Source organism: Notechis scutatus, chromosome 9 (genome assembly GCF_049901735.1).
Source record: "Notechis scutatus isolate UNSWTSFEM ecotype Mainland chromosome 9, rNotScu1.2, whole genome shotgun sequence".
NCBI classification, from domain to species: Eukaryota; Metazoa; Chordata; class Lepidosauria; order Squamata; family Elapidae; genus Notechis; species Notechis scutatus.
Window position 1 is genome coordinate 23,505,406 of NC_142017.1, and position 16,003 is coordinate 23,521,408.

The 16,003-nt window shown below is 42.9% G+C and overlaps 1 protein-coding gene across 1 annotated transcript in view; it reads right to left on the minus strand.

Moving 5' to 3' along the window:
• The window catches only part of HYDIN (HYDIN axonemal central pair apparatus protein), a 285,840-nt gene that overhangs the window by 88,917 nt on the left and 180,920 nt on the right, over positions 1-16,003 (minus strand). Inside the window, 4 exon segments of the mRNA XM_087971902.1 lie at positions 226-409; positions 13,285-13,422; positions 14,792-14,848; positions 14,851-15,053. Of these exon segments, the coding sequence (XP_087828028.1) occupies positions 226-409; positions 13,285-13,422; positions 14,792-14,848; positions 14,851-15,053 (582 nt within the window).

The following is a 16,003-nucleotide window of genomic DNA, read 5'->3' on the forward strand; positions in this document are numbered from 1 at the left end:
AAATGCCTCAATCTGCCCACTGGCATTAATGATGCCAATGCCCGAGTTCCTATCTCATTACAGTTCTTGCAAACAGAAGAAGCAGGCAAGAAAGGCAAGGCGAAAGAAGAAGGAACTCAAATCTGACAACCACAAATTCCACTGCCTGATTCTACAGAATGTGACTGGGAATAAGACACAAAAAAGAATGACTGGATGAGCCCACAAGAACCACATCCTTCTTACCTTCCTGCTCTTGTTTGCTTATCTCTCTAGCTTTCATAGCCGCAAAATCCTGGAAGAGATTCACGAAATAGATATACCGCCGGTTGTTGATTGCTTTGAGTAGGCAGAGGAGTGCTGATACCATGCTGCGGGCAAACATAGTTTCTAACCCATCGAACACCATGCCACGATAGCAATCACTCAGCTGTCCAAAAAATGGAAGAACACCACATTTAGGCCAGTAAACAGCATGTCGGGTGCTGTGTACACATCCCACTAATGCAAGTGAAAGGCATTCCAGAAAACCTCCACCCCAATCAAGACAGACACCTTCTCAAAAGTTCCTTTTATTATAGTAGTAAACTGGCACATCTGGGAAATCCCGAATTTGAAAGTTCTGGGTTTCCCTTCAATAAGTAAAAAATTACAAATCCACCCCCTGCACCCCTCATTGCATCACATGCCCCAATCACCATCCGTCCCAACTTGAAACATCCCCTCAACCACTCCTCAGCCAGGTGCAGAAATAACATCACCTTGACTTAGAAGAAGAATGCTATTATGTCTAACCATATATGCTCTAAGAAACCCCACCTCCCATTTTTCCACATTCAAGAATGTGGCAGTGTGAATTCTAAATTAATACAAATTTTAACACACACACACAAAAAGAAAAAAGAACAAGTATAGGTTTCCCCTCTTTTAGTATTTTGAGTGTGACACCTTAATGATTAGAATATACCTTTATTCCCTCATCTTAATTCCCAATAGACCATTAATCATTACATCTTTTCAATTGGATTCCACAGCATATCCCCCCCTCTTTAGTAAGAGTTATCAGTATCTATATTACCCTATTTTCTAACTATTTTTAATTGCAGAAATATTCTTATTACCCCTTGTCACCCTGCAGAATCCCCTTTTTAATTCATCAACCATTATCTCTGAAAAAACAATTTCTTTTCAACATTTTACTAGTTCTGTGTTTCTTTCTTTCACATGCCTGTTTCTTACTGCTTCTCCTCCCCCTTTTCCCCATATCTTTTCTCATTCCAATTTATATCCCTCTCTTTCTTAATATCTTCCTTTCCCCTTTTCTGCTGAGTCTTTCTGCCTTTCCTGACTTCACAGGTATTCCTTCTTTTAATTGTGAAGAAACAATTTCCTTTCAACATTTTACTATTTCTGTATTTCTTTCTTTCATATGCCTGTTTCTTGCTGCTTCTCCTCCCCCTCTTTTCCCCATATCTTTTCTCATTCCAGTTTATATCCCTCTCTTTCTTAATATCTTCCTTTCCCCTTTTCTGCTGAATCTTCCTGCCTTTCCTGACTTCACAGGTATTCCCTTTTAATTGCCTTCTTAAGATTCAAGTTTTTAACCTTCCTTCTTTCCCCACTTCTTTGTAGCATTCTTTGTGTTAATTGTCTATTTAAAATGTCTTCTCCTTGAGTTGATTCCTCTTCCTCTGAAAATCTTTCTTCTTGTTCTTCAATCGCCATTTCCATTTTTTCTAGCACAGAGCAAAGTGATTCGCCTCTTTCCTGTAGTAATTTTCTCATATTTTTAAGTTCCATTTTTAATTCCCGAAGAGATATCAACATTCTTATATTTTATGATCGTTAAAGTCCACAAAAAGAAACCACTTTTACTTTCCTTCTTTCTTCTTTCATTTTTTTAAGGTTCTCAGTTATTCCAGTCCTGGGTTTATACCAAAAACGTCAATCAGTCCCACAAACAATCTTTCCTTGCTTTTTCCTTTATTCTGGTTCTGCTTTCACTTTCTAAAATTCTTACTTTGTTTCAATGTTTCTGTAATGTTATATCCACACCAGTTCATTCAAAAACAGGGTGCTTTCCCTTTTATTTGAACCAAATTTTTATCAAAAGGTGACACTCTCCATTATACAAAGTCTTCACCTTTTTCCCCTATTTTTTTTATTTAAGGTTTTTCGAACCTCAGTATTCCAGCACAGTCGTCTCCAATTTGTAAACTTTGTTATTATTATTCTTTGACAATCTTAAGTCCAGCTTTAGTTTTATACTTGTTTATTCCCAAATTATTTTAGTCCAGTTTTATTAAATCTTTAATTCCAGCTTCTTCCTTTCCCGGTTCGAAGCCCCATTTAGCTGTCAAAAATATTTTTTTTTCTCTGTCCCTTTGTAATTTCGCCGCTCACTTCTCTTTTCTTAAAAATTCTATGTTACCTTAATCCCGGGGTACTTTTGTTTAGTTATATTGCCCAGTTGTCCCGGTTCAGATGTTATCCACCTCTTTCTTCCCTCCTGCACAAATCTTAGTCCAGCTGAGTCGTCCTCTTCGGGGTGGCCATTTAGACCACCACTGCAGTCGTCTTCGGGAGGAAAAAAAAAAACCAAGCCCAGGGGGGGGAGATGCGGCTCCCCACAATCAGGCTTGCTGCTTCCTCTTACTCTGGAGGGGCCAAGGCAGTTTCAGCCCCTAATCAGAATGATTGGGGCTCTCCGACGAAAGAGCACGAACGATAGCCGCAGAGAGTTGCGATCTACCGTCCGTCGGCGAGGAGGCTCCCCCTTCTTCTTCCCTTGTGTAATGGAAAGGGAATATGACAGACTAAAGAACCAGCTAAATTAATAAGTTTAATATAGATTATTAAAAGCAAGGAGAGACGTTGATAACTTCATTATTACTACTATTAGGCAAATATATATTGTTTATTTTTATTTTTAAAATAAATATTAAGGATTATATTTGAAATAATTGAAATGAAATAAAAAGATGTTTAGATTGAGATTAATGAAAGAATTTAGAATTAAACTTTATTATTATTATTATTATTAGGCAAACACATATTGTTTATGTTTATGTTTAAAAACAAATACTAAAGGATTATATTTGAAATAATTGAAATGAAACAAAAAGATGTTTCAAATTAGATTAATGAAAGAGGCTACAATTAATGTGTTTGTTTCTCTCCTTACTGAAAATTTGGAATGGAAAAGGTAATAATAGAATTAAGTATGCATATATCAATGTATAATTGCTGTCATATTTGTATGTAAAGGTGATGACCCGGAAATATGTTGTCCACTAAAAAGAGATTTTTGTTTTTAATGTGAAAAACTGAATAAAGTTTGTTTTTTTAAAAAAAAGAATGTGGCAGTGTGGAAGCATCTGGTACTAATATGGCTTCCAAAGCTGACAGGAGTTCCCCCTTGAAAAAATCATGTCCTGAAAAATACAATAAATAAAACACAACAAGGGGTTAACGTATTGTCATCAGGCCACTTAACACTCTCTCCCCCCTCCAAGGGGACCCTTTGGCTTGTCGGGGAACTTGTCATGGAATTGTTTAATCAATTTATCTGCATGTACATCCCAACTTTTCACCCAAGTAGCTTCTGACAAAGTGTAGCCTTTCCACAGCACTAAATATTGTAATCATCCTCGGTGTAATCTAGAGTCAAGGATTTTCTTGATTTCATAATGTGCTTCACCTTGTACTACCAAAGACTTGGGGTGAGGGGGGGAAACTACTGGTATTGGTCATAGATTGGAACCAATAGCAGGCTTCAACAAGTTACTATGGAATACAGGGTGTATTTTCCCTAACAGCTGAGGGAGGCTAAGTTGGACAGCCACTGGATTGATTACTTTCAATATAGAAAAGGGATCCAGAAATTTAGGTCCCAACTTCTTACTAAGAAACTTCAACTTAAGATATTTAGTTAACAAAAACACTTTGTCACCCACCCTAAAATGTGGTTGGAGAGATCTATGTTTGTCTGCCTGTTTTTTATATTCCTCAGCTGGCCACCAGAATTGTCTTCTGACTAAATCTAGGGTTTTAAAAAAACCTAAAGTGCCGCCCCAATTGAGAGTCATGGCTGCATTTTAGTACCATCAATCTCATTATATTGGGTATATAAATCTTGCTTCCTTTCCAAGCTAATCCTTTACTCATTGTCAAATCAGTTTGATTTTCAGCAAACCATGGATCATTTGAGAGTGCTGCTTTCAAATCTGTTATCAGTTTGTCCTCAGGGAGTCTAGAACTGCATTGGGCTTGTCCTCTGGTGGTCACTTGGCCAGCAGGTTGGGCTTCTGATATCATAGTTTGCACTACTTCCTCCTGACGACTGTCAAATTGGGGTTTTCTCGATAAGTCATCTGCCAATAAGTCGTCCCCCCCCCCACCGGGATATATTTCAGTCTAAAATTGAATCTCTTAAAGTATTAAGCCCAGTGAACTTGTTTAGGGGAAAGTTTCCAAGAGGTCGTCAGAGCCTCGAGGTTCTTATGATCAGTCCACACTGTGAAAGGCTCCTTTGCTCCTTCCACAAAATTCCTCCAAAATAGTAAAGCCCATCGCATGACAAATGCCTCTTTTTCCCAAACTGCCCACCTACGCTCTGTGTCTGTCAACTTTTTGGACACATAAGTGCAAGGCATCAGCTGGTCTTGAGAGTTCTTTTGAAGAACAATCGCCATAACAGCCACATCACTGACATCGGCTTGGACTACAAAAGGTTTGGTTGGGTCTGGATGTTGGAGGATAGGCTCAGTGGCAAAAAGGCATTTTAATGTCTCAAAAGATTTCTGACAGTTCATTGTCCAAGTAAGGGGTTGATTAGGTTTCGGTTTGGTGGGGGAAGGCCCAGTTTTCAGTAACTCTGTTAAAGGGAGGGCGACCTCGGCAAACGAAGGGATGAATTGTCAATAAAAATGTGCAAAACCCAGGAAGCTTTGAAGTTGTTTACGTGTCCTTGGGGGCTGCCAGTCTAGCACCGCATTCACCTTTCCAGGGTCCATCTCAATCCCCTGATTTGACACTGAGATGCCCAGGTAGTCCAAAGACACTTTATGGAATTTGCATTTTGACAGCTTTGTGTATAGCTTGGCAGCTAAAAGTTTTTTCAGTACTTGTCTGACTAATTTGACATGTTCTTCTAGGGTCTCACTGAATATACGAATGTCAACAAAGTAAACAAGGATCCCCTTGTACAAATGTGCATGTAACACTTCATTGATCAGCTGCATAAATACAGCGGGGACCCCTTGGAGTCTGAAAGGCATGACTCGGAACTGAAAACTCCCCAGAGGGCAGTTAAATGCCATTTTCCACTCGTCTCCTTCCTTTATGCGGACTTGGTCATAGGTTTCTCTCAGATCTGACTTGGTAAAGATTTTGCCTTTTGACAGGTGATTTAACAAGTCCTTCTTCATTAAGGAGAGTGGGTACGTGTTTTGTATGCACACCCCATTCATGCCCCCAAAATCAACGCATAATCTGAGACCACCATCTTTCTTCTCTTCAAATAATATTGGGGCTGCCAACCTAGATTTTGCTGGTTTGATGAACCCTCTGGCTAAATTGGTATCAATGTATGAAGTACATTTTTGGTTTGGGCAGCTTTGCCCCAGGTTCTAATTCGATGGCACAATCAGTGGCATGATGACGGGGAATGTTTAGTGAGGAGGAATGTTGCAATTAACCAGCAGAGGAACTAGAGATCAAATTGCCAACATATGCTGGATCATGGAGAAAGCTAGGGAGTTCCAGAAAAACATCTACTTCTGCTTCATTGACTATGCTAAAGCCTTTGATTGTGTGGATCACAACAAATTGTGGCAAGTTCTTAAAGAGATGGGAATACCAGACCATCTTATTTTTCTCTTGAGAAACCTATATGCGGGTCAAGAAGCAACAGTGAGAACTGGACACGGAACCACCGATTGGTTCAAAATTGGGAAACAAGTCTGGCAAGGATGTATACTGTCACCCTGCCTATTCTGGCAGATGGGGAAGAAATGGAGGTAATGACAGTTTTTATTTTCCTGGGCTCCAAGATGGGGACTGCAGCCAAGAAATTAAATGACACTTGCTCCTGGGGAGGAAAGTTATGGCAAATCTAGACAGCACACTAAAAAGCAGAGGCTTCACCCTGTCAACTAAAGTGTGCATAGTCAAGGCTATGGTTTTCCCAGTTGCAATGTATGGCTGTGAAAGAATTAAGGCCTTTGAACTATGGTGCTGGAGAAGACTCCTGCAAGTCCCTTGAACTGCAAGGGGATCAAACCGGTGAGTCCTACAGAAGATTAATCCTGACTGCTCTTTAGAAAGCCAGATACTGAAGATGAAACTCAAATACTTTGGCTACCTAATGAGAAGGAAGACTCGCTGGAGAAGAGCCTAATGCTGGGAATGATTGAGGGCAATAGAAGAAGGGGACGACAGAAAATGAGGTTGCTGGATGGAGTCACTGAAGCAGTTGGCATGAGCTTAAATGGACTCCAGAAGATGGTAGAGGACAGGAAGGCCTGGAGGAATGTTGTCCATGGGATGGATCAGACACAACTTCGCAACTAACAACAACAATAACAATGTCTATTAATGTTCTTGTCAGCTTTGGAAGCCATATTAGCACCAGAAGCTTCCACGCTGCCACATTCTTGAGCCTGGGAAGATGGGAGGGGGGAATTTCATGACAGTTCTTCCTGCACCAATTCAGTTCAGACTGCCCAAGGACCTGCTCCAAGCTCGCCGCGGAGCCCGTCAGCTTACTGCAGGGCCTGTCAGCTCACCATGGAGCCTGTCACCTCGCTGCGGGGCCTGTCAGCTTGCTGCGAAGCCCGTCAATTCGCCGTGGAGACTGTTGACTTGCCACAGCGTCTGTCAGCTCCGAGCACATCACGAAGACTGTCAACTAGCCTCTGCTGCCGCCGGAACTGTTTTCCTCCTACATGCGGGCTGATGGTGTTGAGAGTCGCACTGGGATGATGTCAGCAATGCGGCACTGCCGAGCATATGCTGGAGCAACTGCGGGGCTAGAGATGAATTAATGGCTCTTTTGAAGTGTCGATGCAGCGCATCGTGGTAGAGGGGTTTGGGGCACATATGGGTGATAATTTAGACTTAATTCAATAAATGGTGAAGGTGGCACAAGGTAGGGATTGGTTAGTGAGGGTCGGGATAAGTTAGGGATGTAGACATGTTATAGAGTTAATAGCATCGGAGGATAATGGGGGTAGGCATAGCCAGAATTAGAGCTGCGTGTAGGCTTGGGTGTGGTGGGGTGTGTCTAATGGAAATGGTAATAAAAGGAAAAGAAACAGACTCAATCCCAACGCTAACCTTGCCTGACTTTTAGCCTTTCTTGTCAGATAAGAGTATTTGTTGTTTGATGATTTAAAGAATAAATCATTATTGCACTACCAAAGGAGCTAGAGTTTATATTCATTTCAGGACAAATCTTCAATACTCAAGGACTGGCTGAGATCTGGTTTGGCACAGCAACTAAGCAAAGAACACACAGACTTCAACAGATAGTTAGGATTGCAGAAAAAATTTCTTCATTCTCCTACCATCGGGTAGGAGATACAGAAGCATAGCCAGCTGCACCAACAGGCTGAAGAACAGTTTCAACCCGTGACTGTCAGACTCCTGAACAGAAAATAACTTCATGTCAACATAGTATGATAGGTTTGCAGGGCTGGCGTGTAGTGTAATAAGATAGGGACTGGGTTAGGGACTTCTGTCTTCACTGTGAGTTGTGGTGCATGAAAGGAGGCTCAGCTAATCTCACTGTACACATGTACTCTTGACAATTAAGGTTGATTGATTGATTGAACAATTGCTACCAGACTGCCTTCCATTGAGGACCGATATACTGCATGAGCCAGAAAGAGGGCTGTGAAAATATCTACAGACCCCTCACATCCTGGACATAAACAGTTTCAACTTCTTCCCTTAAGATGATGTTATAGGGCATTGCACACCAAAACAACCAGACACAATCCCACCCCCACCCCCAATGTCATCACTTTGCTAAGCAATTAATTCCCACAATACAGTCTGTACCCTAGGATGTCAAACTACCTAGTAGGCTATATTACATATTATCCTTCTCATCTTTTCTATTACCTATTTTATTAGCTTCTTATGACTATAAGTTTGTTGTCTGTATCTTATGATTTATGTTGATTTCCTTTATGTAGTATCCTATTACGATTTATGATGTTTATTTAGTATCGTATGGCTAGCACTTAGTTCAGTGGTTCCCAAACTTTTTCAGTCCACCACTCCCTTGGTGCTACAAACTCATCCTTGGTGCCCCCCACCCAGGGGTGGGATTCAAATTTATGTGGGTGTGGCCTATTTTGAGGGTGTGGCTTGCTGGTCACGTGACTGGGTGGGCATGGCTTGGTCACGTGACTGGGTGGGCGTGGCTTGGTCATGTGACGGGGTGGGCGTGGCCAGGTGACTGGCAAACCAAATACAAGTGGTCCTCACTTAATGGCCGGTTGTTTAGCAAGTCTTCTAATTTATGACTGGCCTCCCCAGAGTTACTTGATCTGTTTTTGGAGTTTTGACAGCCTCCCTCTCCCTCTCCCCCTCCCTCTCCCCCTCCCTCTCCCCCTCCCTCCCTCCCTCCCTCCGCTTTGCTCTACTTTCCCATGGTGTTTTGAACATGGATGGATCGATGGATAGAGAGAGACAGAGACAGAGAGAGACAGGTAGGTAGGTAGGTAGGTAGGTAGGTAGATAGATAAGTAGGTAGGTAGATAGGTAGGTAGATAGATTGGTAGATAAGTAGGGAGGTAGGGAGGTAGGTAGATGGATTGGTAGATAAGTAGGGAGGTAGATAAGTTGGTAGACAGACTTGGCAAGGCTTGCTGCACGCGGGTTCCACATTCGAAGTGCCAGCTACGGAGCAATGAAACAGTCAATGGGGTGACCCTGCGGGGCTGGCGCCTTGAACACCCCCCTGCTGCCTCTTAGCGCCCCCGCCAGCCCCCTTGCCTCTTAGCGCCCCCCTAAGGCATCCCACCGCCCCCAGGAGGCGGTACCACCCACTTTGGGAACCACTGACTTAGTTTATATCTTATGATTTATGATTGTTTTTTATGATTATGATCGTGATTTATTTACTTGTTGTACACTGGGACCTTATGCACCAGAGACAAATTCCTTGTGTGTCCAATCAAAATTGGCCAATTAAAAATTCTACTCTACTCTACTCCATTCCCATGGTGCTTAAAAGTTTGTGAACCCCTTTGAATTTTCAATATTTCATGTAAATATGACCTAAAACATGATCAGTTCTCCACACAAGTCCTAAAACTAGGCAAAGAGAACCCAATTAAACAAATGAGTCTAAAACATGAGATTAGAACAATCAACCAATGAAACAGAAGTTGCCTTTAGAAGTTGTGGGAGCTTCATCAATGGAAGCTTTCAAGAAGAGACTGGACTGCCATCTGTCAGAAATGATGTAGGGTCTCCTACTTGGGAGGGGGGTTGGACTAGATGACCTACAAGGTCCCTTTCATCTCTGTTAATCTGTTACATCTGTTACATCACATTTACTTGCCACTCATCTCCTAGTTCAGGTGACATATTGCTCGTATTGCTTTATTTGAATTCTGATTTGTCATAGAATGTAAAGATTGGAAGGGATCTTAGAGGTAATCGTGTCCAACCTTCTACAGTACTCATTGTAGAAATCCACCATAGCCCATCCCCAAACAAATTCCTTCCAGCCTCTGCTTAAGCACTCCAAGGTAAAGCAAATACATCACCTCTCTTGAGGTACGTTGTTTCATTATGGAACAGCTCCTATTAGAGACATTTTCCTGATCATCAACCCATATCTGCTTCCTTGTGATTTACATCCATTGTTTCTTCTTTAATCTAGTGCAGGGGTGGGCAAACTACGGCCCGCGGGCCACATCCGGCCCATTGGTCTGTCTAATCCGGCACGCCTCTGGAAAAAAATCGCTGGGCGTGGCATATTGCCCTGCGCCGCGTGGCCCCCAAAGCTGCAAAACAGCACAGAGCGCTCTCGGGGCAGGAAAGAAAAGAAGAGAGGCACACAACGGCAGCGCCCGCCCGGCCGATGCTTTCGCCGAAGGCAGCGGGAGCAGCAGACGGGAGAGCCAGCGGTGAAGTTTCCTAACTCGCCTCTCCATCCCTGGCTGGCGTGCATCTCCCGCACGAGGCACTTTCCCGGGCGCCAGGAGGAACACGGTCCGACTATTGTTTGTGGGTCCTCTCCCCACGCTTCCTTCCCCCACCCCTCCCCTCCCGCCCAATATGGCAAAGGTTCAGGTGAACAACGTTGTGGTGCTGGACAACCCTTCGCCTTTCTACAACCCCTTCCAGTTCGAAATCACCTTCGAGTGCATAGAGGACCTCTCCGAAGGTGAGTCCCCTTTTTTTTCTGGGGCTTCCAGGCTTAAACTTTGCAAAGGCCTCGGCAGGCAGGAGCGTCTTCCCACCAAGGAGCGGGAAGGGTTCCGCCCAGCGGGCGGGCAGGCTGCTTGGAGGAGGTGACCCGGCGGCGCTCCGGGTTTCCCCTCTGCCACGCGGCTTGGGGCCAGGCGCAAGCACCCGCGAGGAAAAAGGAAGCCGCAAGTTGCTGGGAAGTTGCTCGGGTGCTGGGAGCAGCCATGTTGCCGCCGTCGTGGTGAGCGGCTCATCGGGCGTGTACGTGAGGAGGAGGGCTTTTAAAGTGCCGCCCGAGCAGGACCGCCGAGCCGGGAAACGGGGCACCAAGGCAGGGCAAGGCTCCACCAGCAGCGGCCTAGCTTTAGGTGGGCTTGGATGCCCCTGAGCGCGGTTTGCTGTTTGTTCTCTCCTGGGACTCGCGATTGGAAAGCGTGGAAAGTAGTAGCAGGAGCAGCCGCAGTGTTACTTTGCTTCCGGAAGCTGCTCTTTTGGAAGAGCGCTTCAGTGATCGGACCTTGCCAACTCGGGAGCAATTCCAGTTTTCGCTAACCTCGGTTTCAGTGATCGGACCTTGCCAACTCGGGAGCAATTCCAGTTTTCGCTAACCTCGGTAGCGAAATAAAATCACCGAGCTAGTTCAAGCCTTGCAAACTGAGACTTAACTGGCGGGCAAAGAGCTCCTTTCCTTGCCTTCTCTCTTCCCCCTCGAGCGGAGGAAATGGTGTTGGAGAATTGCTTGCTGTAATTCGAAATTGAAACTTCAATTACCCTCCCCACCCAACTAATTTTCAGTAAGTGCCACTGACTTCAGCATTTGGTTGTAAGAGCTTGATTTGATCGAAGCTAAGTATTAGGGTTTTTTTGTTTTCAAGTTCAAAGAGATTGTGGTTTGGAAGGGGTTTTGTTACTGTTGGGAGTGGGGAGAGCTTGGAAGACCAAAATTTTGAACGTTTTATTTAAAAGTCTTTTTTCTCCAATGTAGATTTGGAATGGAAAATCATTTATGTGGGCTCAGCAGAAAGTGAGGAATTCGATCAAGTTTTAGATTCAGTATTAGTACATCAGTGCATTTTATAATGGGCCCTTTATAATGGCCTTTTATAAAATTGGTTCGGCCCTCGAATGCAGATCTGATTTTCCATGTGGCCCCCGACAGAAATTAATTGCCCACCCCTGATCTAGTGGAACAATTCTGCTCTGTCTTCATGTGGCTGCCCTCTGTATATCTGAAGACTGCTATCTATCTCTTGGAAGACTTCTCCAGGGGAAACATACCCAATGCACACCGCTGTTCCTCTTAAGTTTTTCCTTCTTCACCTCAGTAAAGTCTGTAAAATTACATGTTCATTTATGCATTGATCCAAAGCTACATATTTATGAACCGTTACTTTCAGTAACTTGTGTGATCCCTCTGGGCAGAAATAACTGCAGTTAAGCATTTCCAATAATTGTTAATCAGTCTTGCACATCAGCATGGAGGAATGTTAGCTCATCCCTCCTGACAGAATAGCTTCAACTTGGGGATTTTGGTGGACTTCCTCGCACAAACTACCCATTTCAGGTCCTTCCATGTTTCTATAGGATTAAGCTCAGGACTTTGACTTGACCATTCCAAAACATAACTTCCATACAGCTTTTATGTTTTGAATTGTTGTCTCATTGTGTGATTCACTTTCTTTTGAGTTTCAGTTCATAGACAGATATCCTGACATTTTCCTGTAGAATTTGCCATACAATCCAGAATCCATCTTGGTTTCATCAAAGATGGGAAGCTATCCTAGTTCAGAGGCAGCATTTCTCTTCTATCAAAACATGTTTTTCATTCATTAAGTCAAAAAAGATCTATTTTGGTTTCATCTGTCCACAGAACATTATTTCAATAGCTCTCTAGCTTATCCACATTACCCTTCACAAAATATAGATGAACAGCAGTGTTCTTTTTGGAAGATAGTGGCTTTCTCCTTGCAATCTGCTGTGTACACTATTGTTGTTCTTCCTGAGAGTCTCATGACCTCTGGCTTTTGCAATCTTTCAATACTTGAGGGGCTGTCATAGAGAAGAGGGGCTGACTTATTCTCCAAAGCACCTGAAGGCAGAACTAGATGGGGAAGTGGAAAATTGACAAAGAGAAATTGAACCTAGAATTAGAGGAAAATTTCCTGCAGCACAATGCAAGTGAGCCACGTGCACAGGAGAACAAAGCCAACAGGACTAGTTTCTGCAGTCCATCTGCATTTAAAAGGCAAAGGCCATTCTTTTGAAGACAGCAAAGTCCACATTTTGGACAGAGCGGACCACTGGTTTGAAAGAGAGGTCAAAGAAGACATCTATGTCAAAATTGAACAGCCCTCTCTCAACAGAGGGGGAGGGATACGGCATCATCTATCTCCGGTCTGCAATACAATCATTTCAGAAGTTCCAAGGAGGCCCCACACCCATTTGCACCATTCAGGTGACCCTGATGATACAGATAAACATCCAGGTGGCCTTAAGTACTTGTTAAAAGAGTGAAAATGACCAGCTGTCTGCAAGGAGTATAAATTCTTCCATTCCCCACCATCCAGTCAGAGCTGAAGAAGCTTCTTGGATGAGAAGCAAAACATCTTCAAAGAAACACCAGAAAGTCCAGTTGCCTCTTGAAAAAGTAGCTTTGGGACAACTTTGACCTGGATGATTGAGAATCTCCATAGACATTCAATTATCCTTTAAGTAAAGCAAAGCAATGAAATAGGAAATATTTTTATAATAAATAAATAAATCTGCATCCATATGTCTGTAGAAACTGGAAAAGTTCACTTGGTAATTTACACATATTTCTATGAGCTATTGTGCCTAGAGCTCCCCTTGGTTTCTCCTTCCGGCTGCCATTACCTGCATCCTCTCTGAAAGTATCTCCACCAAAAGCTCATCTGGAAGTACGCAACTCATCAGACCATAATCACCAACTCCACTGGCACTGACACTCAGGCGTCGCTGGAGGGGGGCGCTGGTGATCGGGCTGGAGGGTACCTGGGAAGGCAGTTAGAAAATTAACAGACCAGTTAGGGACTAATGCTAAAATGTGTGGACATTCACTTTTTGTAGTTAACAAGTAAATATTTTATTTTTCTGTATTACCTGTTTTGCATATATTACAATATGCTATCTTAATGAAATGATTTATTACTTTTTCTCTTTTGGTTAATGAAGAATAATATTTCAGAAAGGCCCCAAAAGAAAGGAATACAGAAGTGAGGGAATAGATGAAGGAAGTATTGGTAATGCACTTCAAATGTAGAAGATATTAAGCTTATTAAACATATCATTTTCAAAATTAATTATAGGATTTGGAGAGAAAAATGATTAAAACTGTTAACCAATTGTTTTTACTGCTTTCAGAAATGAAGAAAAGGAGAAAGTAGAATAGGTAGTGTAAGGACTAAAATCAATAAAAGCTTTCGAAAATAGGATGACAGGATTCAACCTAGAAATTACAATCTCAGGGGATTTGAAATCACAAATTTGAACTCACATTTAAATATTAAAGACTAAAAAAATTAAGCTGTTTCATGATTGCCTATCAAATCTAAATGTAGAATTGAGAAATTAAATTCTGAAATAAGAAAAGCTAAATTAAGAGGCATCCGCAAAGAACAAGGATGACCAGACTTGATGATTTTACTGGAAGACTTTGAAGTTTTTCAAAAGTTTTCTTAGGTGGTATGCTAGAGGAAACCAAGGGACAGATGGAAAGGAATGTAAAGTACCTCTCACTGGCAGACATTATATGTCAGATATAGCAAGGAGTCCCAGACAAGTCAGAAAGGAATTTAGAAAGAAGACTAAACCAGGAAATGATCCAATCACTTCATAGAAGAATTAAAGAAAACTGCTACAAACTAATTGTTGGTATTTAGATGTCATTCAGACTGTCAACCAGCATTTTAATCCTTAAGCACGGCTGACCTGACTATCCATTTCAAATGTGGGGGGGGGGTGGGTGGGAGATGCAGTTTTAATTGAAAGCTGGCATTCTACTACTCGGTGAACTGTCATACAGGTGGTCCTTGCTTACTGACTACTCATTCAGCAACCATTTGAAGTTACAATGGGCTGAAGGAGATTTACGACCAGGCTTCAAACTTGTTGCAGGTGCAGCGTATCTGCATTCCCTTGCTTGTGCTTTGGACATATGGCAAACGGCCCTCATTTCCAACAGTGCCTCGGAGAAGTGAAGTCAGTGGAGATGCTGGCAAGGTTAAGACACAGTCACAGGATGTCAAAAAGCCCCCAACAATTTATTTAACGACCGTGCCAGTTCTTGATGGAATTGTTGGTCCAATTATAGTCAGTAAGTGAGGACTACCTGTCCATGGGACTGAGCTTGATGGATTTTCACCTGGGATCCAGGCTGATCTGGCTGCTGCTGCTGCTGCTGCTGCTGCTGCTGCTGCTGCTGCTGCTGCTGCTCAGTTTCAGAGACAGGTGGCTTTCCAGCTTGCCTTTGGCCGTGGCGGTGCTTCCTCGGTAGCCCCGGGAGACAATAGAGAGGGGCCCTGTCTTGGACTCGGAGCTCTGCTGGCTGCCATTCGAGGTGTGCTTGGCCAAAGCCTCAGTGCTCAGCCGGGTGCCAAGAGCAAGGGCTGGCTGCCCCTCTGTGCCTTGGAAAAAAAGTAGGGAGGGGAGGAACAAGGCTAGCAGGAGGAGCGCAAGAAAAGTTTTCTTCCTTGTTGAACAGGCAGGAAAAGTATTAATTTTTTATTGATAAACCAAATCTCCTCTGAAAGGAGGAGATTGCAGCCTATTGCAGCCATGACCTGCTTCCACATCACTCTATTATTGATGCATATTTTTGTGCTTTAAAGAAGGACCCACACACTCACATCTAATTAGGACCCTATGGATTACAACATCTGACTCTAATTTCCCCTTCAAATGAACTGTTGAACTGATGAACATAGAGTTTTCAGATTTTTGCTACACACAATTACTTAGCTGGGAAGCTTCTCTTCAATTTAAAAATTAATGAAGTGTTTAAGAAATGGGGAGGCATAGAAAATATTTTAATTTGCCCCACTCCCCTCTAGCAACCCTCTGAACTGCTGAAGCCTCAGAACCAACATATACTTAGCTGGCTCTATCAAAGTATCTCCTCAAGAAGACGCCACATCTCCTCATAGTAATCCACACAAAAGTAGGATTGTCAAGCTCAAAGCGCGCTTATGCTGTTGCAACCATTATCGCTTCTCAACTTGCCAAAGGACCAGAGGGGAGGGGAGGGAGAGATGGAAAGCAGGCTCCAGACTTCAACAAGACAAGCTGTGAGAGCCAAGGATACTCGGTCAGGTGTTTGCCAAGGCCAGAGACTTTTTCTCATAACAATACAATGACATTAAATTGGACAATTGATTTGTAATAATACGGGGGAGGGAGAAATCTATCCTGTATTATGTGGGTTTATGCGGAAATTAGGTAGAGCTGGCTTTGACTTCATCAGTGCTGAAATGAGTTTTGCATTCAGAGATCAATAGAGTTTTGCATTCAGAGATTGGAAGGTCTTGATCGTGCTTGCTTTGGTTGGGTTTGTCAGTTGCAACGTTGACAAGGATCT